General features: G+C 55.5%; 1 protein-coding gene across 3 annotated transcripts in view; it reads right to left on the bottom strand.

Moving 5' to 3' along the window:
* Positions 1-2,697: 2,697 nt before the first annotated feature.
* The window catches only part of RHPN1 (rhophilin Rho GTPase binding protein 1), a 36,536-nt gene continuing 15,141 nt past the window's right edge, over positions 2,698-24,092 (bottom strand). For all 3 annotated transcript variants that reach the window (XM_061995241.1, XM_061995242.1, XM_061995243.1), the window contains exons 3-15: positions 22,688-22,816; positions 19,107-19,182; positions 17,933-18,010; positions 16,876-17,000; positions 15,488-15,654; positions 14,276-14,463; positions 13,169-13,325; positions 10,262-10,381; positions 7,610-7,804; positions 7,269-7,345; positions 5,954-6,100; positions 4,568-4,726; positions 2,698-3,810 (exon numbers count right to left, since the gene is read on the bottom strand). In XM_061995241.1, coding sequence (XP_061851225.1) covers positions 3,616-3,810; positions 4,568-4,726; positions 5,954-6,100; positions 7,269-7,345; positions 7,610-7,804; positions 10,262-10,381; positions 13,169-13,325; positions 14,276-14,463; positions 15,488-15,654; positions 16,876-17,000; positions 17,933-18,010; positions 19,107-19,182; positions 22,688-22,816 — 1,813 coding nt within the window. In that variant the 3' untranslated portion in view covers positions 2,698-3,615. The remainder of the gene's footprint in view (positions 3,811-4,567; positions 4,727-5,953; positions 6,101-7,268; positions 7,346-7,609; positions 7,805-10,261; positions 10,382-13,168; positions 13,326-14,275; positions 14,464-15,487; positions 15,655-16,875; positions 17,001-17,932; positions 18,011-19,106; positions 19,183-22,687; positions 22,817-24,092) is intronic.

The raw sequence follows: 24,092 nt of genomic DNA, 5'->3' as shown, positions 1-24,092 counted from the left end.
AGGAGAGACAGGATCCCTCTGGGCAACTCCCTGATGAGAGGCTCTGGTGAGGTGGGGGTTGTTCTCTTCTCCAAGTGACAGGCCAAGAGGAAAGGGGCTCAGGCTGCCCCTGGGAGACAAGGAGACTCCTCACCATCCCTTGTAGATATTAACCCCATTTGGAAAGCATTGCCCCTGGCTCCTTCCCATCCAAAGGGGTTTAAACCCACCTCTGTGTCTCTGAATTACCCTGTCCCTTCATCTCCTGTGGGGTTCACTGGGCTGCACTGTCCCTGAGCAATGGCCATGGCCCATCCTCCCAGCCATGGGGGGCTTGGCTGTCCTCCCAAGAGGGCAGAGAGGTGGGGTGCAGTGCAACAGAAGGGAATGCAGCATCCCCATGAGCATGGCTGCTCCTGTGTCAAGGATTTGCTGTTTCCCAGCTACCAGTGAGCTCCTCAGCACGAGTGATCCCTTCCCTTCCCTTCCCTTCCCTTCCCTTCCCTTCCCTTCCCTTCCCTTCCCTTCCCTTCCCTTCCCTTCCCTTCCCTTCCCTTCCCTTCCCTTCCCTTCCCTTCCCTTCCCTTCCCTTCCCTTCCCTTCCCTTCCCTTCCCACTTGCTCTTCCAAGAACAAGTTGTGTGAAGCAAAGAGGACTTTATGGAACTGTTTCCCTTTCTCTTTCCAGGGGAAGAGCCCCTGTGGGATCCATCCTGAGCCCCACTCCTCACCTCCTTTGTTACTGCCTAGAACCATACAATGGCAGAGGTTGGAATGGACCTTCAGAGCTCCTCCAGCCCCAGCCCCTGCTCAAGCAGGTCCCCTTCAATCAGGGGGCACAGGAACATGTCCCAGGTGAGGATGGAAACCTCCACAGAAGCCTCCACAATCTAAGAGCATGAAAGAAACTCCACTTGCATGGAACAACTCGAGGTAAAGCCACCAGCACCCACTGGCCAACCCTGGGGATGGAGATGATGGCTCAACCAAGGGCTGATCTCAATGCTTAGGAGCTCAGTTTGCCTTGGATGGTGCTGTACAAGAGCCAAAAGATCACTCCCAAACAGATTTAGGTTGCAATGAACCCCCAGACCAACCTTTGCAAGCTCAGTGCTGGGCTCATTCCCCAGCACCCATCACAGAGATGTGTCACTGAGCAGCTTCCAGTCACTGCTTTTTTAATCCATGCAAGTACAAACTGCAACCAAACCCAAACCCAACAACAGCACAGAGAAAAACCAACCCAGCATCATCAGGGAAAGGATCCCACTGGTACAGGACACAGCCCCTGTGGCAAGGGCAGTGGAGGAGGTGGGGGATGCAGGGGCATGTCTCTTCCCTTCTGAAGGAATTCACCTCCAGTGGTGGTGGCAACACCTTTAGGATGCTGAGGGGTGAGGGAGAAGATGTTGCTGGGATGTTTTAATGGCAAAGGGGCCTTTCCTGGGAAGAATTTACCCTCTTTTCCTTAGCAACTTCCTCTGTGCCAAGCAGCTGATGGGATTATGTAGGAAAACAGACTGTGGCAGATGGCAACCAGACCCTTAATCCCACCCTGATGATGTCTTGGTCTACAGAGAAGCTTCTTGGTCAGTAACACACAGCTTGAAACCCTCCTTTCATTCTCCTTCACTAAAACCAGGGGGCTGATGCACCAGAGACTGAGCTGCCTGTCAGGGAGAGCTGGGCAGGCTGAGAGTTGGGCACAGAGGAACCTGCTGAGGGGCAGGGAAAGTCCTGCCCTGGGGAGGAACCAGCCCAGCACCAGCACAGGCTGGGGGGCACCTGCTGGGGAGCAGCTCCAGGAGAGGGACCTGGCAGTGCTGGGGGGCAGCAGCTCCCCATGAGCAGCATCGTGGGCAAGAAGCCAATGGCAGCCTGGGGGCATTGAGGAGAGTGTGGGCAGCAGGGCCAGGGAGGTTGTACTGTCCCTCTGCTCTGCCAGAGCTGCTGAGGCTCAGCTGGAGTCCTGTGGCCAGTGCTGGGCTGCCCAGCTCAGGAGAGACAGGGCAGTGCTGCAGAGAGGCCAGTGCAGGGCTGCCAAGGTGCTGAGGGGCTGCAACATGTGTGTGAGGAGCAAAGGCTGCAGCCCTGGGGCTGCTCAGCCTGGGGAAGAGAAGCCTGAGCTCAGGGGCACCTCAGCAACACTTGTAAGTACCTAAAAGGTGGGTGTCAGGAGGATGAGGTGACTTTTTGTGTCCTCACCAGTGCATCTTCCTTGTGAGGAAAGGCTGTGGGACCTGGGGCTGTTTAGTCTGGAGAACAGAAGCCTGAGCTCAGTGGGATCTCACTGACACAAGTATTGGAAGGGTGGGTGTCAGGAGGTTGAGGTGACACTTTGTTGTGTTGTCACCAGTGCCAGGACAAGGGGTGATGGACAAAAGCTGGACCCCAACCAGTTCCACATAGACCCAAGGAGCAAGTGCTTTGGTGCTGAGGGGAGGGAGCCCTGGCCCAGGCTGCCCAGGGAGGGTGTGGAGGCTCCTGCTCAGGAGGTTTCCAACCCCAGCTGGACACGTTGCTGTGCCCCTGAGCCAGGGGAAGCTGCTGGAGCAGGGGCTGGGGCTGGGGCAGCTCTGCAGCTCCCTCCCAAACCCCATCATGCTGGGATTCTGTCTTCAGAGCCTTGTGGTGTTTCCAGGACAGTTTCCAAGTGGCAGGTCTCCATCAGCCCAGCCCTGCTCCCAGTGCTGCCAGCATGGTGCTGGGGGATCAGCATCATGTGCAAGATCCAACACCAGCAGAAATGTAGTACTTTAATAATCTGGAGGATTTTAATCTCATACCAAGAAAAGAACCACAAAACCAAAGCCCTGGAGGCTCTTAGCTATTAATCTACTCACATATTTAGGGCAATCCACCTCTACTGATTAAAGGAACACCAAGGACTGCACGTCCAGCCTTTCCCTTTGCTTCTGAAGAAGCAGGCTGTGCAGCTGGGCTGTGTTTGCTGGCATCACCTGGCTGGCTGTTAAAAACCAAACAACAACCCCAAAAGTACTAAAAAAACCAACAAATGAGTCCAAGTCATCCAAAGTTCAACCCATGTCACTGGGACATCCCTCAGAGGGAGCGTGGCAGGGACACACGGCACAGTGCTCCACGATGGGGTCAGCATGATGCCCAAAATCCCCCCCTTCCTCATTAAAGAGGGGTGGAAGGTGACCTCCAGCTGGAGCTGCTGAATGATTCAGCTCCTGGGGAGTGGTGGCAGCACTGGCCACTTTGTACCTTGCAGAAGAAGCCTTGGGGACACTACAGGTTTCAGCTTTTGCTTGAACGGCTGGGGTTTGGTTTGGCAGCTCCTCGCCTGGAGTAGAAGACACAAACCAGTCCCTCCTTTATCCTGAAGCTCCCCCCAACCCTTAAAGAGCAAAGAAACAGAAAGGTGAAAGACTAAAGCAAGTGTTTGCCCACGTTGTGTAGCTGAGGGTGGTGTAACACAGGGGCTGGGGGATGGAGGAGGTCGGCACCGTGCGTCCTGCAGCCCTTCGGAGAGGATCCGGCCAGGGCTGTGTTCCCAGGGTGAGGAGGGTCCAGTGCAGCCTGGACTGGCCACCAGTGCTTGCCCTCAGGGAGTCCCAGGTAGCCAACCCCAGAGCTGGTGGGACACGACCTTGTTCTGCCAGCAGTCGCCTCAGTACATGGCCTCGTTGTCTCCCACGGCGGTGAAGGGGATGCCGTAGCTGCTCTTCTTGCTCCTCTTGCTCTTCTTGCTCCAGACCAGCAGGGTGCTGGCACCTTTGCCGTTCATCAGGCTCTTCCTGCTGTTCTCCTTGTTGCTCTTCAGCATCCCACTGCCTGTGGACATGGCTGATGCCTTCTTGTCTGCCTGGGAGGGAAGTGGGAGAGGGGTGTGAAGGCAGAGAGCTCAGCCCGAGGCTCCAGCCTGGCAGGGAGGCACTGGGGAACCTCTGTGGTGGGATTGAGTGGGCAGGTTTTGGGGAGCAGAGAGGCTACAGGGGGGAGGTTCTTTTAAAACAAGCTGCTGGAAGCTTTCCCTGTATGTAACAGGGTCAGGGCCAGTCAGCTCTGGGATGGACCCAGCACTGAGCAGCTCGTTCCTGAGGGACTGTTTGCCCCACGGGTGAGACTCATATTGGGGCAGGGGGTGAAGAGCTGCAGCCCAGGGGAAGGATCCACGCTGGGGCAGTTCCTGGAGGAATATCTCCCATGGGAGAGACCCACAGTGCAGCAGGGAAGGGTGAGGAGGCCTCTCCCTGAGAGGAAGCAGCAGCAAAGTCCATCTGTGATGAACTGACCCCATCCCCTCTGCTGCTGGGGGGGAGGAGGGAGAGCCCTGGGGAGAAGGAGGGGGTTTAAGATTCAGTTTGTACCTCTCATTTCCCACTTTTGACTGTTTGTTCACAAACCAAACCTTTTCTCCCCCCAGCTGAGTGTGTTTTGCCCATGATGGTCATTGCTGAGTGACCTCTCCTTATCTCCACTCATGAGCCCTGTTGTATTTCTCTGTCCAGTTGAGGAAGGGGAGTGATGGAACAATTTAGAAGGCTTCTGGCACCCAGCCAGGGTTAAACCATCACACCTCTCTCTGCAGCCTCCCAGCCAAGGCTTGGGATGTGACTTACAGCTCGGGGTCCTTCGCAGCCCTGCAGGGTTATCACCCCAATCTCCACACCCTCCTGCCCTGTGCTCTTCAGCAGCTGCACAACCTCGGCGTGCTTGGACCACTTGCAGTCCTTCCCATTCACTGAGATGATGTAATCTCCCTCCTTCAGGCCAGCTTCCTGCAGGGGGAGAGAGGAGATGCTCGTGGATGTCACTGCACAGGGTCTGCTCAGTATCCAGCCCACTCATAGGTCACAATCCTGCAGAGGTACAGGCCACAGGGAGGGTCGGGGTCCCACCCTCCACCTCCAGCTTTCATAGAGCCACAGCATGGTGGGGGTTGGAAGGGACCTTCAGAGCTCATCCAGTGCAACCCCCCTGCAGAAGCAGCTCCCACCTAGAGCAGCTCACACAGGAACGTGGCCAGCTGGGGCTTGAAGCCCTCCAAGGAAGGAGCCTCCACACCCTCCCTGGGCAGCCTGGGCCAGGGCTCCCTCACTCAAACACTCCAATAGTTTTCCCTTATGTTTCTTACATGACTCCAACTTCTCTGTGACCTCTCTGGACAGTGTGTGTTCACTCCTTTATGTCACTTACCACGTTCATCCCAAACCATCCTTCTCCCATCCTTCTGGTTATCTCCAGTGCTTTTAGAGAAATCAGCCACAGCTTCTGCCAGGTCACCCTCTTCTAACTAACCAAGCCAAAGTCTTCTTGCTTACTCCTTGAAGCTGTGTTGTTTATTCCCCTAGCCCTGTCTCATCCTTCTGTCCCACTTCTTGACCAATTCAAGGAACCCCTCACTGTGGTTACATCTCACAGTCACATCCCCCTCTTCCCACAGTCACATCAAGTCAGTGACTAACCTCAGCTTCCCCTTCTTCTCTTCTTTCTCTTCCAGGTTAGTACAATCCTGTTTAAGTCCAAATGTGCATCATCTTGACCTGCTTCTGCAGGGGGGTTGGACTAGATGATCTCTAAAGGTCCCTTCCAACCCTTACCATCCTATGACCTCGTGCTCTGCTTAACTACATCAGAAAGCCCCAAGAGTGAGTTTGCACTGAGATCCCTCATGTTTCAGTCTTGCCACATCATTCCATCCACTGCCATGGCCCAAAGTGGGGGAGAAGAGAGCTGGGTGCTTGTCAGAGGGGCAAAACCTGAGCTAAGCTCCCTATCTTTTTGACTCTGTTAAAAACAAAGCCCAAAACCAAGTAAAGAAACCTGAATCCTTTTAGGACACCCAGCTGCAGGCCTCAGGCTGAGACTGGCAGCCATGAGCCTCCACCTCAGCACACTAACTCAGTGATTAACTGAGTGTTAAGACCTCAAACCCCTCAAAACAAGCCCTGAAGAGCTGAGCTTCACCCTCCCCAGGGGGAAGAGCAGGAGCCTGGGGTACTCACAGCAGCACAGCCCCCAGGGATGACACCAGCGATGAGGACGGGGGAGTCTCCTCTCAGAGTGAACCCAAAGCCATTCTCTCCTCTCCTCAGGTGCACTCTCCTTGCTGGGTACCACTTGTTTTTGGCTGAGAACACTGACAGAGGGCCCTAAAGGAGGGGGAAACAGAAACAGAGGGTTCATCTTTTGGTGCAAGAGGCCTGGGGATGTGCAGCCATGCTGATGGGGAGGAGGCAGAGCAAGAAAGCCTTTAGTGTTTCTTTAAGGATGTGAGGTTTTGCCCCTCTGTCTCACCCTCCCTCATGCCCCCCAGAAAGGAGATTTATGCATTATCCAGCTGAAAAACCCATGTCAGATGTTGGCTCTATGAGCAGCAGCAGTCTCATGGGGGTTGGGAAGGACCTCAGGAGGTGTGTGGTCCTATCCCTCAGCCCAGAGCATAGGTCTGGACAACCTCCTTGGAGCTGGTGTGCTCCTGGCATGGAGGTGGCTCAGCACAGACAGGGAGCTGCCATCAGTTTAGACACTATAATCCTGGTGGCAGAAGAAACAGAAAGCAGAGCTGGCTCCTGAATTCCTCCCTTCAGGAAAAGCAAACCATCAGCCAAGAAGGGCTGGAGGGGGGTTGAGGTGTGTCACTGCTGCCTGACTCTGAGGGAGGGAGGCAGTGGGACAGGTATCTCCTCAGGGTCAGATCCTTTCCCCTCAGCTTTCCTAATTTCCTCTCTGTTTCCTACTTTTCTGTTCCCACAGGAGCAAGACACACACACCCCCCCAAAAGCAGAGATGCCTAACCTCTCCCTAGAGGCCCTTTGGGGTGCCTGTAGGATGGGGACAGAACAGTCAGGTCCCACAGAAGCCCCAAAGCTCAGCCCTGCTCCCAAAGACTCTGTAAGCCTCAAGGAGAAAGACTTGGTGGGGTTCTCCTGGTGCCTCCCAGCTGGTACCATCCTACCCCTGTAAAAGCTTCCTCTAAAGGGTCTCTGCAGGTCCTCCTTGGGTAAAGCTCACCCAAAATGCCTGTGCCTCATCCCCTGTGCACCAGAGGAGCTTCTTGACCCATTTAAGGTCTCTCAGAGGCAGATCTGCACCCTCCCAGCCCTCCTCCTGCACAGGTCCCTGCCTGCAAGGAGCCAGCTCAGCCTCCTTGGAAAGCTGCCAGGGAGAGGGAGAAGAGGCTACAGGGAGGGAGGAAACCAGGCAAGCAGAGCATGCAAGGGAAGAGGAAGGAAACCAGGCAGGCAGAGCATGCAAAGGAAGAGGAGGAGGAGATGGAGAAGGAGGAGATGTCTGCTCCATCCTTGCAGCTGTACGTACCAGCCTGTGGAAGAGGTCGGTCACCTTCACCTGGGAGAAGTTGGGGGGTTTTATCTCTGCTTTCTGCTGTGTTTTGGCTGGTGGTGGGGAGAGAAAAGCACATAAGCTGAGGTCAGGCTGCTGCCTTTACATCATGCCCCCTGAGAGGGGATGGTGTGAGCCAGAAGAGCCAGGATCTGCTCAGACGTGCAACCCAGAGCCTTTCCCCCGCCTGTGATGTTCCTCCCACCACAGCTCTGCTCTGCCCCCAGAACTCCCCTTGGGACTTTGCCTACCCTGTTGCAACCTTGCACCAAGCCCTTCCCCAGCTGCAGCTCCAAGCAAAAGCAAGCCCCACTCACGGTGAATGTCTGGAGCCTCTCCAGTCTCAAAGAAATCCTCCTCGTGGTCGATCTCGGAGTACTTGCCGAGGGAGCGTTTGTGGGCGAAGGACAGGACCTCCTGCAGGATGTCCATCTTCCTCAGGATCTTGCACAAGCCATGGATCCTCATGGCCTCTTCGTGCTTCATGATGGCTTTCTTCAGGTGAGCTTTGCCTGCAGCAAAAGGGAGCAGAGAGGTGAGGAGGAGGAGCAGCCCCTCAACGCGCCGCTGTTCCCTCTGTGCTGTCTCCCTCGGCTGCCCACGGCTGTGTGACTCAGGGACAGCCCAGCTGGCTGGGAAATGGGGTAGGTCCCAGCTGACAGCTTGAACCCCTGAGATGGGACCTTGAAGGGTGACCTACTTCACTCCCCTTCCTCCCACTCTCCACCCTCCCACCCTCCCCCTGCGGCTGATGTTCCCGAACAACCTCCTCGGTGAAGGAGCTGCTGCCACATTCCAACCCCACCCCCCCATTCCTCCCCTTCAAAGTCTCTCCTCACACTCAACCTCAATCTCCTGGCTGCTAATTAACTCCTCTCCATCACCTTGTGTCCCACGGGGCTGGGGGGACAGGGAGGACGCCGCAGCCCCGTCCTGGCCACAGCTCCGCGTCTTCCCGAAGCTCCAACACGTGTCCCCGTTTGCCAGGCTAAGCAAAGCCTCCTCCCTGCCTTTGCTGCTCCTGCTTGCCATCCTCTTCAGCATCTGCTCTTGTTTGGCTGCTCTCAACTTGCCTTCAGCCCCTTTCCACCCTCGGGATAAAGGAGAGGCCGAAAGCTGGCCAGAAGAGGCCAGATCCCGGTGGCCCACGGGTATCAAAGCAAACATCATCCTTGCGAGAGGCTGCAGCCCAGGGAAAAGCTTCCAACGGCAAGCTACCCGAAAAAAAAGCTCTCTAGATATGCACACGCACACACACGCATCACAGAAACACGTGTGCCTGTTGCATTTCCACTCCCAGGACACACGGTGGCAACAGAAGGCTTGGAGTTGGCTCTAAAAACCTCTTGAAGGCAGCAGCCAGCGTGGCCTGAAGAGCTCAGCTTTGTCCCAGCCCTTTCCCACCTCCAGCTGAGGAAATGCTGGTGGGGAAACAAGAGGGAATGATTCCCTCCAAGTCGTGGTACAGTGCTTTGATGGTGTTTTAGCCAAGCTGCAGGTGTTTTACTGACCAGCTCCTTGAGAGCAGAGCTTGAGCGTGGGAATCTGTGCAAGCTGTTGGCTCCACTCTGTTGAAGGGGATGGAATCCCCCATGTCTCATAAAAAAGAACCAGGAGACAAGGGAAGGGGGAGGGAAATATCTCTGGAGGGTGATGGTTTTCATGCTGCAAGTTCCTTCCTGTAAACCAAAGCCACAGCTGAAGGTGGCACCTGCACCCTCCTCCTTTCACCAGCAGATGCTGAGCAGAGTCCCTTCACCCCAAGAAGAGCAGGCAAAGCTGGGCTGAACTGGGAAACCAGCTGACAGCAGCTGAGGGTGTTGGGGTGCTGTTCCCATCATGCTCTGGCTTTGGGGTTCATTTAAAGAGTCTCCAGAAGGGCTTTTCATTTAAGCAGCCAGAAGGGTTTTGGTGGCTCCATCTCCTTTGTCACGTGTGCAATGAGGGGGGAAGCAAAAGGAGGGTGCTGAGGTTGCTTGGGGAGGGGCTGCCAAAACATGACTTCAGCTGAACAAGCAACACTCTGAAGCTGAAAATCTGCCTGGGAGGAAGCTCTTGTCTCACAAGCCTTCCCATGCAGCTAAAAAAGCCACCCCCTGGCATCTGCTGTGTCTTCTTCTCATTAACATAAGTCAGCAGCAAGCTCAAACCAAGGAGCTTCTGGGATCTCTGTGTCCCTACAGACTTCTCCCTGCTGTGTGGGGTGATGTTACCTGGCTCAGTGTTACCTGCCTCAGCTGGAAAGGTTGGTGAAGCACAGTGAGCTGGTCCTCACAGCCCTAAGGAGCCATGATGCTTTCATGCCTCTCCAGGAGAGGCTCTTTTCAAGGAAAGCCCCAGAAAGGTGTCTTTGCATGGAGAGGAACCCCCAAAAGCTCATCACACACCATGGAGACCAGGCCTATGTGAGTAGGGTCATGATGGGGCTGACTGACCCCTTGTTTTGTCACAAGAACTGAAGGCTTTCACAGCATGGTGGGGGTGGGAAGGGAGCTGCAGAGCTGCTGCAGCCCCAGCCCCTGCTCCAGCAGCTTCCCCTGGCTCAGGGGGCACAGCAACGTGTCCAGCTGGGGTTGGGAACCTTGAGCAGGAGCCTCCACACCCTCCCTGGGCAGCCTGGGCCAGGGCTCCCTCCCCTCCCCACCAAAGGACTTGCTCCTTGGGTCTATGTGGAACTTTTGTCCATCCCTCCTTGTCCTGCCACTGCTGAGACACAAAGAGTGTCACCTCATCCTCCTGACACCCACCCTTTAGGGACTGATCAATGAGGTGCCCCTGAGCTCAGGCTTCTCTTCCCCAGGCTGAGCAGCCCCAGGGCTGCAGCCTTTGCTCCTCACACACACGTTGCAGCCCCTCAGCACCTTGGCAGCCCTGCACTGGCCTCTCTGCAGCACTGCCCTGTCTCTCCTGAGCTGGGCAGCCCAGCACTGGACTCCACTGGTGGCTTTGTTCCCAAGGGATGCACTTACCCAGCTTCCTCCTCTCCTCAGGGTCCTGCAGCAGGACACGGAGCGATGGGCCCTCTGGCATTGTGGTGTGGAACTGGATGAAAGCCTTCCCCTGCTCTGGCAGCTCAGCATCTGACGGTGCTGGGTGAATAGATCAAGTGGGAATGGGCTTAAGAGAGAAGTCAGGGTGCTGGTCAGCCACCTGGACCCCCATGGTGCTGGGGACAAGGGGACCAGAGAGCCACATCCACGCTCTTGTTCCTCTGGTACCTCCAGCAGCAGCTGCCTGCAGCCACCACTGAGACATGGCTGATGGAGAGGGATGGGTTGGCACCTTCAGGGCAGGATTTTGTCCTGTGCACAGCACAAGTATGTTGCTCTTTTGCCTCCTTTCTTCCTTTGCTTCAGCCTGCATTGCAGGACTGCAAGTCAAGAGCCCTGGGTTTTCCCCACCTGGAGGTTAAGTGGCTCAGACAACAACTAAAGCACAAAGGCAGGGCACATCAAAGTGTCACTGGGGAGCTGAGCCCTTCTTGCTGTGCCTGGGACCCTGGCATGGGCAGAGAGCTCCCAGTGCAACCAAGGGGTTCTCTCAGTGGAGGAACTGAGGTGGATACAGCTTTCATGGGCACTTCAAGCACCACACTGGCATCTGGATGTGTGACTTTTACACCTTTACTTGCAGCTAAAGCTGTTCCCAGCGCCCCTTGGCTCACAGGGAGCTCAGTGTTGCATGGCAGTGCCCTTCTCTGGGCACAGAGTGTGATGAGAAGCAAGCCCAGAGAGTTCCAGGGAGCTCTCTGAGGATTTGCTGCTCCAAATGGAAGATCCCAAAGCCTGATGACTTTGGCTGGGGACTGGCAGCTCCAGGGTTGGCTGTCCCTGTGCCAGGCCTCTCCCTGCCAGCATCCCCAGGAGGTTTAACCTGCAGTTTATTGCCAGCTGGTTATGGGAGCAAAGAGGTTTGTTGTTGTGAACAAGGAAGGTGAGGGAGAGGCAGTTGGGTGGGCACAGAGATCTCAGCAGTGTGCTGAGATAACCAACCCCAAACACCCAAATTAGGCTTCTCCTGCAAGTTTGTGTTTCCCTCAGCACCTAATGTTACCAGCACAGGCAAACAGCCTTCAATGTTAGGGGAAAGGTTTGCCCAGTCCCTTAGGACACCCTGTCAAGCCACTTCCATCATCACCCTCTGGCATTTCTGTCTTCAAGCTGCTCCATGCCCACAGCACCTCACAGAATCCCAGAGTGGTGGGGGCTGGAAGGGCCCTGCAGAGCTGCTGCAGCCCCAGCCCCTGCTCCAGCAGCTGCCCCTGGCTCAGGGGGCACAGGAACGTGTCCAGCTGGGGTTGGAAACCTCCTGAGCAGGAGCCTCCACACCCTCCCTGGGCAGCCTGGGCCAGGGCTCCCTCCCCTCAGCACCAAAGGAGTATTCGCTTACATGAAGTGCTCCAGCACACACTTGAGACAACAGAAAGCAGTGCAGCCCCATCTTCCTGACAAACACTTGTGTTAATGAGATCCCTCCTCAGCTTTCTCCAGGCTCAACAGCCCCAGGTCCCACAGCCTTTCCTCCTCAGAATGCATCTCCCTCCCCTGTGTGCCCCAGCAGCTCCTCTTGCTCAAATGCTGCTCCTGCAACGCCCACATGGCACAAGGCCGGCTGCTGCCTGCGGGGGGAGGACACTGGGCACAGGCTGGCAGCCATCCAAGGCACCAGCACAGAGCTGCTTGTTTGGCAACCCATCCTCCCCAAGAAATCTGCCAGCCCCATCCTCAGCCACCCCAGCAAACAGCACAGGGGGTCACTGAGCTTGTGAGGGCGCAGATGGAGATCACAGGGCACATCCCACGTTCACATCCCAGCTGGTTTCACAGAGCCACGTCAGCACAGCTCTGGAACAAGCTCACCCACCCTGCTGCCAGCACCTCAGCACCCTGCTCAGGGCACTTGGCCATAAGGATAACAATTGGAGTAGCTCAGATTGGTTTGTCTAGGGATGGATGCTGGGTTGGAGTGTGGGGAGGGTGTTTGGATTGATTGAAGCCCCCAAATGGTTCAACACATGGAGTGAGGTGCCTCTGAGGGATGCCAGGCTGAGGGTACCACAAAGGGTGGGTGTGGGGAGGCTGGAGCCAGGCTGTGCTCAGGGATGGGCAATGACAGGACAAGGGGCAACGGGCACAAGCTGCAACAGAAGAGGCTCCAAAGCAACACAAGGAAGGATTTGTTCCCTGCTGAGGTGAGGGAGCACTGGCAGGGGCTGCCCAGATGGGCTGTGGAGGCTCCTTCTCTGGAGACATCCCAACCCAGCTGGATGAGTCCCTGTGTGCCCTGCTCTAGGTGCTGCTGCTCTGGCAGGGGGGTTGCACTGGGTGAGCTTTCCAGGTCCCTTCCAACCCTTGAGACTCTGTGACTCTGTGTGGTCAGCAGGCAGCTGAATCCCCCACTCACCCACCCAGATTCAAAGGAGACAGCATCAGGGGATGTTTAGACTGGAGCTGAGGCAGAACTGTTTCCCTGAGAGGGGTGTCAGCCCTGTGCCAGGCTGCCCAGGGAGCTGGGGGAGTGCCCAGCCCTGGAGGGATCCCAAAGCCCTGGGGCTGAGGTGCTGAGGGCTCAGTGGTGGCTGTGGCACTGTGAGCTGACTACCTTGGACTCCATGATCTTAAAGGTTTTTCCCAACCTTTTTCCTTCTCTTGGAAGGACTTTGCAAATCTGGGGGATCTGCCCTGTGCATGGAAACTGAGCCAACAAGCCAGATCACCAGCTCAGGGCATTCCCAAAACCTTGATGTTTCCTACCCATCTACCCCTGTGCATCACTCCCTTCAGCTCCTTTCTGCCCAACCCTTCCAAATCAACCACTCCACCCCTGGAGACAGCCCTTGGCTGAGCAGGCAGCTGCCTCTGAGCTGTAACACTCACGGGGGCAGTCGCAGAGGGCAACAGCAGCAAAGTAGTGGGAGAGGGCTTGGAAATGCTCCGACTTGACGTGGACCATGGTGGTCCAAGAGAAGGGAACGTAATCCTTCACATGGGGCTGCCTCATGGTCTGGTGCACCAGAGAGTAGACTTCTTCAACCTGTGGGGCATCAAGAGACAAGCTGCTAAGCCATGGGGTGAGAGGTTGGGACATCCAGGAGTGATCACTCTCTGCAACTCCCTGGCTTGTAGTGAGGTGGGGGTTAAGCTCCTCACTCTAGTTAATGAATGACAGGGCAAGAGGAAAGGGGCTCAAATTGCTCCATGGGAGGTTGAGGTTGAAGCTGAGGCAGAACTGTTTCCCTGAGAGGGTTGTGAGCCCCTGAGTGTTGAGCCTGGAGAAGAGGAGGCTGAGGGCAGACAGGAGCACTCTCTGCAGCTCCCTCACAGGAGGATGTGGTGAGGTGGGGGTTGGTCTCTTGTCCCCAGCAAAGAATGTGAGGACAATGAGCTCAAGTTGCCCCAGGGGAGGTTGAGGCTGGAGCTGAGGCAGAACTGTTTCCCTGAGAGGGTGTGAGCCCCTGTGCCAGGCTGCCCAGGGAGCTGGGGCAGTGCCCAGCCCTGGAGGGCTCCCAAAGCCTTAGGGCTGTGGCTCAGTGGTGGCTGTGGCTCTGTGAGGGGAGGGCTGAGACTTGATGACCTCCAAGCTCTTTTCCAACCCACATGATTCTGTGTATCTATAAAGAGTCAGAGCTGGTTGCATAAAGCTCTAGGGCTGGGAGTTTGTAGCATGCTGGATGTCAAGCACGGCCACCTCCAGCAGCTGCAATGTCTGTGGGAGCACTTGTGTGTGCACTCTGATATGAATGAGATACAACATCTTTAGGATGATGAGGTCTTCAAGACCCACCTGGACACGTTGCTGTGTGACCTGATGTAGGTGGGAGCTGCTTCTGCAGGGGGGTTATGGTGGCACTGGGAGGTGAGGGGTTGGACATAATGAGCTTAACCCAAATGATTCTGTGGTTCTATGACTGCTCCTGCAGGGTCCTGCTGGCCACAGGAACCTCTCCAGTGGTGACAACCCCACCAAGTCCCTGAGGTGCTCACCCTTGCTGCCTCCTGGGCGAGCTGCAGCCTGGCGAGGAAGTCGTGCTGGGCACGCAGCAAGGTCGTCTTCTCAAAGACACACTCCTGCACCTGGGCAACCATCAGCTGCACCAGCATGTGCAGGGAGGCAGCACTCATATCCAGGCTGGGGGCATTGGAGAAGTTCTCCTTCAAGTAATTAAAGGCACCTGAAAGAGGGAAAAGGTGAATGTGAGTCAGCAGCGTGCCCAGGGTGGCAAGAAGGCCAGTGGCAGCCTGGCTGGGCTCAGCAGTGGGGTTGCAGCAGCCCCAGGGCAGGGATTGTCCCCCTGTGCTGGGCCCTGGGGAGGCTGCAGCTCCAGGGCTGTGCTCAGTGCTGGGCCCCTCACTCCCTGCCACAGGGACACTGAGGGGCTGCAGCTCCAGGGCTGTGCTCAGTGCTGGGCCCCTCACTCCCTGCCACAGGGACACTGAGGGGCTGCAGCTCCAGGGCTGTGCTCAGTGCTGGGCCCCTCACTCCCTGCCACAGGGACACTGAGGGGCTGCAGCTCCAGGGCTGTGCTCAGTGCTGGGCCCCTCACTCCCTGCCACAGGGACACTGAGGGGCTGCAGTGGGGCCAGAGCTGGGGAAAGGGCTGGAGCACAAGTGCTGTGAGGAGCAGCTGAGGGAATGGGGGTGTTGAGCCTGGAGAAGGGGAGCCTGAAGGCACACAGGAGCTCTCTGCAGCTCCCTCACAGGAGGCTGGAGTGAGGTGGGGTCTCTTCTCCCCAGTAACAATTGGTAGGACAAGAGGGAAGGGGCTCAAGTTGCACCAGGGAGGTTTAAATTGGATACTGAGAAGAGCTTTTCTCTGATAGGGGTGTCAGCCCCTGTGCCAGGCTGCCCAGGGAGCTGGGGGAGTGCCCAGCCCTGGAGGGATCCCCAAGCCATGGGGCTGAGCTGCTGAGGGCTGTGGGTCATTGCTGGCTGTGGCACTGTGAGGAGAGGGGTTGGACTCCATGATCTTAAAGGTTTTTTCCCCAACCTAAACCATTTTACGCTTGGAGCATCTTCCTTGTGAGGAAAGGCTGCAGGACCTGGGGCTGTTTAGTCTGGAGAGGAGGAGACTGCAGGGAGATATGCTTAACATTTCCAAGTATCTGGATGGTGGGTGCCAGGAGCTTGGGACATCCCTTTTTTCTATGCACTTCCCTGCAATGCTGGGGAGCCAGGGGAGGGGGAAAGCCACATACCAGCTGCCTTCTGAAAGGCATCAATGGCCTGGTTGAGGCCTGGCAGGGAGGCACGGTCCTGCCGAGCCCCGATCTGGGTGTGCAGCGCTCCCAGGTTGAACAGGACGCTGCCCTTCTCGAAGGCCAGTGCCCGCTGGTGGGATGGCACCCCCGTCAGAGAGTCATACCTGGGCAAAGAGAAGAGGCAGGGTGGGCTTGCAGGCTGCATTCTCAATCCCTGTGGGATACACACCTTCCCCTGCCTCCCCTGGCCAACCCACCCAGGGTAAGAGCAAACCCAGGGCAAGGGGGAAACCCAGCTCAGCCACTCGTGCTGCTCCGGATGGGATGAGATGGGATGGGATGGGATGGGATGGGGATGGGACGGGATGGGATGGAGATGGGATGGGTTGGAGATGGGATGGGGTAGAATGGGGATGGGATGGGATGGGATGGGACGGGATGGGATGGAGATGGGATGGGTTGGAGATGGGATGGGGTAGAATGGGGATGGGATGGGATGGAGATGGGATGGGATGGGATGGGATAGAATGGGGTAGAATGGGGATGGGATGGGATGGGATGGGATGGGATGGGATGGGATGGGATGGGATGGGATGGGATGGGATGGAGATGGAGATGGGATGGAGATGGAATGCAATGGAGATGGGATGGAGATGGAGATGAGATGGGATGGAGATGGGGATGAGATGGAGATGGGATGGAATGGGGATGGGACGGGATGGAGATGGGATGGAGATGGAATGCAATGGAGATGGGATGGAGATGGGATGGGATGGGATGGGATGGGATGGAGATGGAGATGGAGATGGAGATGGGATGGAGATGGGATGGAGATGGGATGGAATGGGGATGGGACGGGATGGAATGGGGATGAGATGGGATGGAGATGGGATGGAGATGGAATGCAATGGAGATGGGATGGAGATAGGATGGGATGGGATGGGATGGGATGGGATGGGATGGGATGGGATGGGATGGGATGGAGATGGGATGGGATGGAGATGGAGATGGAGATGGAGATGGGATGGGATGGGATGGGATGGGATGGGATGGGATGGGATGGGATGGAGATGGGATGGGATGGAGATGGAGATGGAGATGGAGATGGGATGGGATGGGATGGGATGGGATGGGATGGGATGGGATGGAGATGGGATGGGATGGAGATGGAGATGGAGATGGAGATGGGATGGGATGGGATGGGATGGGATGGGATGGGATGGGATGGGGATGGGATGGGATGGAGATGGAGATGGAGATGGAGATGGAGATGGGATGGGATGGGATGGGATGGGATGGGATGGGATGGAGATGGGATGGGATGGAGATGGGATGGAGACGGGATAGAGATGGGATGGAGATGGGATGAGGAAAGCTGCACCAACCAGTGGAAGAAGACACCCAAGCTTTTGGTGGGTGGGAAGAACCGGCTGTCCAGGAAGTGGAGCTGGTTGTAATACTCCATCAAGAGCTCGAGCCCGGCTTCGTTGCGGCTTGGGGTGCGCATCGCCTGCAGGGGATGGCAGAGGAGACACATGCATGGGGTGGAGAAACAGGAGGGGAAATGATAGATGCTGGTCAGCCCAGTGGGGAGAAACTCCCCTGGAGTTATCACATCAATAGGATCAGATCAGTAGTGGGTGTTGTGCAGCTCTCTTGGCACAGCTTCGAGCCGTGGAATAGGTTGGAGACCAGTTCAGTGTGTGGGCACCCAAATGTTGAGCCAGCAGCTTGGGAGCCAAGCTGGGGATGATGCTCATCTAAACCCAGCTGGGATTGTTACTTTTTTTAAGAGAAACCCATGCAAAGTCTGATGAAATACATACTAAGGAAGTAAGAGAATTGTTTTGTTCTCTTAATAAAAAAGCCCTTGAGCCTTTGACCTGACACAGGGAGGAGAGTTACGAGAAGAGCTCTTCTGTGCTTCATTTTAACCACAGGGCTTTTCCCATCTTTGGGCTCTGCAGAGCTCCTCTCCCACAGCCTGAAGAGTAGGCTCAGGCCCTTTCTGCTCCCCTGCATCAAAGCTTTGCAGCCAGGCAAGACTCCAAGTTCCTCACAAGAGCTGTTTCATAGGAGAGGAGAAAATTGCCCTTGCTAGGATTGCTTTACATTTCCCCTGCTCCAAGCAGCTTCTGGAGAGAGAGAGAGCAGTCATTTAGCACTTGCCAGGGGTGAACTAATGCCCATAAAGCAGTAAAGGATGCCATTATAACTTTTATTGCTGTTCAGTTCTAGGTTAGCAGGGCAATAAAGGGCAGGGAAAGAAACCAAAGTGTAATATTTGGTACGAGCTGAAGCTGAGGTGCTCCAGTGTGAGAATCCCCTGAGACAAGAGGATAAGAGAAGAGGGTGAGGGGATCCCCAGAGCCAAACGTGGCACCTCCAAAGGGCTTTTTTGGACAAGCCAAAGCAAGACTGTGCAGTCTGTGGGGCACTGACCTGCCTCAGCTCCATCAGCTCTTTGATTTCCTTTTCAAACGAGACACCTTCCTCTCCATAGTGCTCACTGATGAAATCCTGCACAGGGAAACAAGGGAGAAGCAAAGCCCTGAGTCACCCTCACAACATATTTCCATGATTTCAAGGCTGACTGTGGGTGATTCTGTATCAGCAGTTTGCCAGCTCTCCCCTCAAGGGATGCTGCACCAGGGCAAACCATCGCCTCCCCTGCACAGCTCTTGCTCTCCAGCATCTCCAGATCCTCATGGCCCCACTTGCCCATGGTTTAAGTCCAGCTTCTCTTGGGGAGGAGCCAAAAGCTGCCAGGCAGAGAGGGACCTGGGAGTGTTGGTTGAGCATGAGCCAGCAGCGTGCACAGGTAGCCAAGAAGGCCAAGGGCATCCTGGCCTGGCTCAGGAACAGTGTTGTCAGCAGGAGCAGGGAGCTGCTCATTGCCTTGCACTGGGCTGTGCTGAGGCTGCACCTCCAATACTCAGCTCAGGTTTGGGCCCCTCTCTACAAGAAGGACATGGAGGTGCTGGAGAGGATCCAGAGGCTGGGCTCCCAAGCTAGGAAAGGATTTGGTCTCAGCTGAGGAAGGGCTGAGGGATCTGGGGCTGCTGAGCCTGGAGAAAAGAAGGCTCAGGGGAGACCTTCTCACTCCACAACTACCTGAAAGGAAGCTGCAGCCAGGTGGGGGTCGGTCTGTGCTCCCCAGTAACAAGCAACAGAACATGAAACAGCCTCAAGTTGTGCCAGGGGAGGTTGAGGTTGGATGTGAGGAGGGATTGCTTTGCTGCCAGGGCTGTCAGGCATCGGAACAGCTGCTCAGGGAGCTGCTGGAGTCACCAGCCCTGGAGGGGTTTCAGAGCTGGGTGGGTGCTGCACTGAGGGCAATGGGCTGGTGGCTGATGGGGCTGGGACAGAGGCTGCACCCCACGGGCTTAAAGGTCTCTCCCAGCTGAAACCATTCCATGGTTCTGTGATTCTGTGACTTCCCTCCATAAATCTAATGTCAACTGTTCCAGAAGAGAAAATGCTTTGCAGCTGCTGCAGCATCCCCTCTGCAGCACCCAACCAACCATTCCTGGGTGCTGAAACATCCCCCAACTTGCACAGACACTCCTCTCCCTCATCTTGCACCCCACTGAGTGGGAGAAACCCCAATGCTCACCTTCAGTGGCACCAGCAAATCCAGCTCCTTCGTCTCCTTCAGGCCCAAAGGGATCATGGGGACGCTGATGGACTCGCTGGAAGAAGGCAACAACTCATCTGGTGGTTGGTTTAAAAGGCTTGGAGAGACCTCAAGCTGCCCAGGGAGGTGGAATCATCATCTCTGGAGCTACTGCAAAGCTGTGGAGCTGAGGTGCTGAGGCCCATGGCTTAGTGGTGGGCTTGGCAGGGTGAAGTTGGGAGCTTAAAGGTTCCAACCAAAGCAATTCTGAGCCTATGATTTTATATCTTGTGTGTTGGGGACTAAAACTAGACAAGGACCTGACCCTGCAGCTGGATCCTCTTCCCTAAGGTGGCATCAGCAATGGGAGTGTGAGAGGTGCACAGAAAACAACCCATAATCCTTCAGCTTTGGCTCTTCTCTCCATAACAACAGCAACCAAACAGGCTCCAGTCACCAAGCTGCTCTAATTACCAGCCCTTAGGATGGTGTGATGGGAGCACAGGTCACAGACTCACCCACTCCTGGCCACTGATAAGGGCTGCAGTGCTCATGCTGACATGTTCTATCTCTACTGAAACCAGTTGTCTAATAATAGCACTTATCACAGAGCTGTAAAACCCTGCAGATGATGATGATGATGATGATGATTCTGGGAACACCCAGCTGGGGAATGGTTTGTGTTCCAAACCATTGGGGCTCATTATCCAGCTCTTGTATGGAGATGGGGAACAGAAACTCTCCATGTACAGCTCACATCAGCTCCACAGATGCTTCCCCTGTCCTATTCCCTTGAGGCTGTCCCCAGCCCTGGCACCCAGCCATGCCCCTGCATCAGACACTTGGCTTCCCAGGGCACTGCTTGAGAGCTTGGCAGAGAGGGAGATGGGTCAGCCAGGATCAGAACCCTCACCAAAACTGGTTTGCACAACAGCCCCCTTCTCTTTTACCTCCAGAAAGTGCTGATAGCTCATTAAAACATCACTCCTTAGCCCAGGGAGGGAAAGAGGCAAAGTTGCAAAAACCTGGGGAGGGAGGTAGCACCCACATCTTCATCTGTTCACCCTGGATAAACAGCTTCAAGAGCTTTAATTAGTGCAGAAAAGCCATTCTTGCTCCCTCCCTAAGGAGATTGCCATTGGAATCCCATGCCCAGAGGAAACAAAGGGGCTTTTGTTTGGCCTGGGCAGGGCTCTGGGGTTGCTGCTGCTGTTGTTTCCTTTTTGAAACCAGGGCAAAGGAGCAGTGGGTTGGCAAAGTTGAGTATCCCTGAGAGGGAATCTCCTGAGTATCCCCCCTGCCAGGGAAGAACTTGGGGAGGATGCTTTGTTTTCACAGAAGGACCAATGTCCAAGGGCGGTGGAGGTCTGGGCTCTCCTGGTTTTCTCTCCAGAAGAGATACAGTGATCCCAGGCTGCCCAGGGAGGGTGTGGAGGCTCCTCCTTGGAGGGCTTCAGGACCCACCTGGACTCATTCCTGTGTGATCTGCTGTAGGTAGGAGCTGCTTCTGCAGGGGGGTTGCACTGGATGAGCTCTAAAGATCCCTTCCAACCCCCACCATGCTGGGACTCTGTGATTCTAACACAGTCCTGCCCCCAGATCAACCTGGTCCTGCATTTAATATCATTGCAACGACCTGCAGGATGGACTTACTGATGCTCTCCTGGTCTTTGCATCTGTCTCCAGCAGCACAACAATCCTCCCCTGAGAAGCCTCATCACATGGTTTGGGTTGGAAGGGACCTTTTGAAGGGCATCTACTCCAACCTCTCTGCCATGGGCAGGGACATTTCTCACCAGATCATGTTGCTCAGGGCCTTGTCCAATGGAATGTTGCCTGGGATGAGGCATCTACCACCTCTCTGGGCAACCTGGGGCAGTGATTCACCACCCTTATGGTGAAGAACTTCCCAATATCTCACCTGAATCTCCTCTCTTTTAGTTTTAAACCATTCTCCCTTGTCCTGTCACTCCAAACCCTACTAAAACCTCTGCCCTCATCTTTCTTACAAGCTCCTTTTATATAAGGAAAGGCTGCAAAAATGTCCCCCTGGAGTCTTTTCTCCTGACTGAACAACCCCAACTCTCTCATGCTTTCCTCATACCAGACCTCTGATCCTCTGAACCCACTCCAACAACTCCATGTCTTTCCTGTGCTGAGGATCCCAGAGTTGGACACAGTGTTCTGGGGGGGTCTCATAGGAGAAAAGGGGGAGAATCCCCTCCCTCACCCTGCTGCCCAGGACAGTGCACAGTGCAGGCTCACATCCAGCTTTCCATCCACCAGTTCCCTCTGTTGTGCCTCAGAGATCCCAGCTTTTCTCATCCACCCATCTCAGGAAGGGAAGGAGCAGCAGTGGCTCCTTCTGCCACAGAAGCAGCTCTGTTCTGCCTCAGAGACTGCAGCTTTTCTCAGCCATCCAAAGGCTGCTGCAGAGCTGCCTCAGCACGTTGGTTTGCTGCTGCTGAGCGTGTCAGGATTACCAGGCTGCTGAGTCAAGCCTGAGGTGGGCTGGGGAAGACTTTCAAAGAGTGTTTCAATTAGCAAAAAGGTCTAACCTCAGGAAGAGAGAAGAAAAATAACCTAATGCCCTCGAATGGAAAAGAAATCAGTGAGGAATCTGCTTTGGAAACAGGCTGGGCACTTGAGCAGCTACAGCTTTCTTCTGCTCAATGTCCTGTTGCACCTACTGGGAATAAACTCATGTTCTGGTGGGATGTGCAGGAAAGGGGGATGATGCCAATGAATGTGGTTGTATCTGACCTGTTCCTTGTGCTTTAGGACATCAGTGTCCAGGGGATGAGCCATCCATCCCCAAACATGTGAGTATTCACTTGTTGAGGTGAGGGAGCACTGGCAGGGGCTGCCCAGATGGGCTGTGGAGGCTCCTTCTCTGGACACATCCCAACCCAGCTGGATGAGTCCCTGTGTGCCCTGCTCTAGGTGCTGCTGCTCTGGCAGGGGGGTTGCACTGGATGAGCCTTCCAGGTCCCTGCCAACCCTTGAGATCCTGTGGCAGCCTGGCACAGGGGCTGACAGCTGGAACAAAAGAGGTTCCAAAGAGACACAAGGAAGAGTTTGTTCCCTGTTGAGGTGAGGGAGCACTGGCAGGGGCTGCCCAGATGGGCTGTGGAGGCTCCTTCTCTGGACACATCCCAACCCAGCTGGATGAGTCCCTGTGTGCCCTGCTCTGGGTGGTGCTGCTCTGGCAGGGGGGTGGCACTACATGAGCTTTCCAAGTCTCTTTCCAGCCCTTGAGATTGTGTGAGTGTGAATCTGTGAGTAGGAAAAGTTGTGGAGTTTGCTCTCCTTCCAGCTCTATAAATGATGTTCCCAGGATGAAAAGGGTTTTCCAGCAAATCTGGCCCACACCTAAGTCCTCTCCTTTCCTCCAGCCACCACCTTGTGCTCCCTATCAGAGCCAAACCCTGCTCAGAGCAGGCAGGCAAAGCATTGAGTGCAAGGTGAGAGGCTGCTGTGCTCCCAGAAAATGCAAGGACAATGATAAAGAAAGTGAAATCCCAATGCAACAAGCTGCTCTTGCCACCCTGCAGGTGGCTGCCTGCCTGGCGTGGCTGTACCTGTCATTCTGGTACACATCTACACTGCTGTTCAGCTCCTCCAGTTCCTCCTTCAGCAGCTGCAGGTTGGAGTTCACGTAGCTCAGCTCCAAGGCGACTGTCTCTTTGACCTTGTGGTTACTGGTGGCCCTGCAAGACAATGCTGTGTGGATCAAACTTCCCCAAGGCCTTTACTTACCAATGCTTGGTTGCATTCATCAATGGAGATGAAGTCATTCAGTGGTGCAACACCACGTGCAGCCATCCAAACCTTCCCACAGAACCATGTTTCTTGCTCTACACATGATCATAGAACAGCTTTGAAGTCCATTCAGTCCAAGCCCATACCATGAGCAGGGACATCTCCCACTACATCAGGTTGCTCAGAGCCACATCAGACCTGGAATGTTGGCAGGGATCGTGTATCCACCACCTCACTGGGCAACCTGGGCCAGTTGTCTCACCACTCTCAGCATGAGAAATGTCTTTTATCTCATTTGAGTCTCCTCTTTTAGCTTAAAACCATTTCCCCTTCTCCTACCACCCCAGGCCCTGCTAAAAAGTCACAGATCCCAGCATGGTGTGGGTGGGAAGGGCCCTGCAGAGCTGCCCCAGCCCCAGCCCCTGCTCTAGCAGCTGCCCCTGGCTCAGGGGGCACAGCAACGTGTCCAGCTGGGGTTGGAAACCTCCTGAGAAGGAGCCTCCACACCCTCCCTGGGCAGCCTGGGCCAGGGCTCCCTCCCCTCAGCACCAAAGCACTTGCTTCTTGGGTTTAAATGGAACTGGTTGTGTTCCAGTTTATGTCCATCACCCCTTGTGCTACCACTGGTGACAACACAACAGAGTGTCACCTCAACCTCCTGACACCCACCCTTCAAATACTTGTGTCAATGAGCTCCCCCTGAGCTCAGGCTTCTCTTCTCCAGGCTGAACAGCTCCAGGGCTGCAGCCTTTGCTCCTCACACACGTGTTCCAGCCCCTCAGCACCTTGGCAGCCCTGCACTGGCCTCTCTGCAGCACTTCCCTGTCTCTGCTGAGCTGGGCAGCCCAGCACTGGCCACAGGACTCCAGCTGAGCCTCAGCAGGGCAGAGTAAAGACAGAGAAGTCTGTCCCCATCTTTCCTCTAGGCTCCCTTTAAGTACTGAAAGGGCACAAGAAGGTCTCCCTGGAACCTTCTGTTCTCCAGACTGCACATTCCCAACCCTCAGCCTTTCAGGACTGGGGAAGCCTGAGCATCCAGCCCACTGTGCCATGGAGGCTGAGGCCAGGCAAAACTCATCACAGCACTGCACCTTGCTCAGATGAACCTGCCCCACAACAACCATCCCCTTGCCTATCCACGCTCCAGTGCAGCTTCAGGTTTGGCCATGAGCACTCAAGCTGCTGACCCACACCAAATGAAAGGGTTTTATGTTGGAAAACTCA

The sequence above is a fragment of the Colius striatus genome, chromosome 4, assembly GCF_028858725.1.
Source record: "Colius striatus isolate bColStr4 chromosome 4, bColStr4.1.hap1, whole genome shotgun sequence".
Classification (NCBI taxonomy): domain Eukaryota; kingdom Metazoa; phylum Chordata; class Aves; order Coliiformes; family Coliidae; genus Colius; species Colius striatus.
The sequence above is the reverse complement of the archived record's forward strand: the minus strand, read 5'-3'. Positions and strand labels throughout refer to the sequence as shown.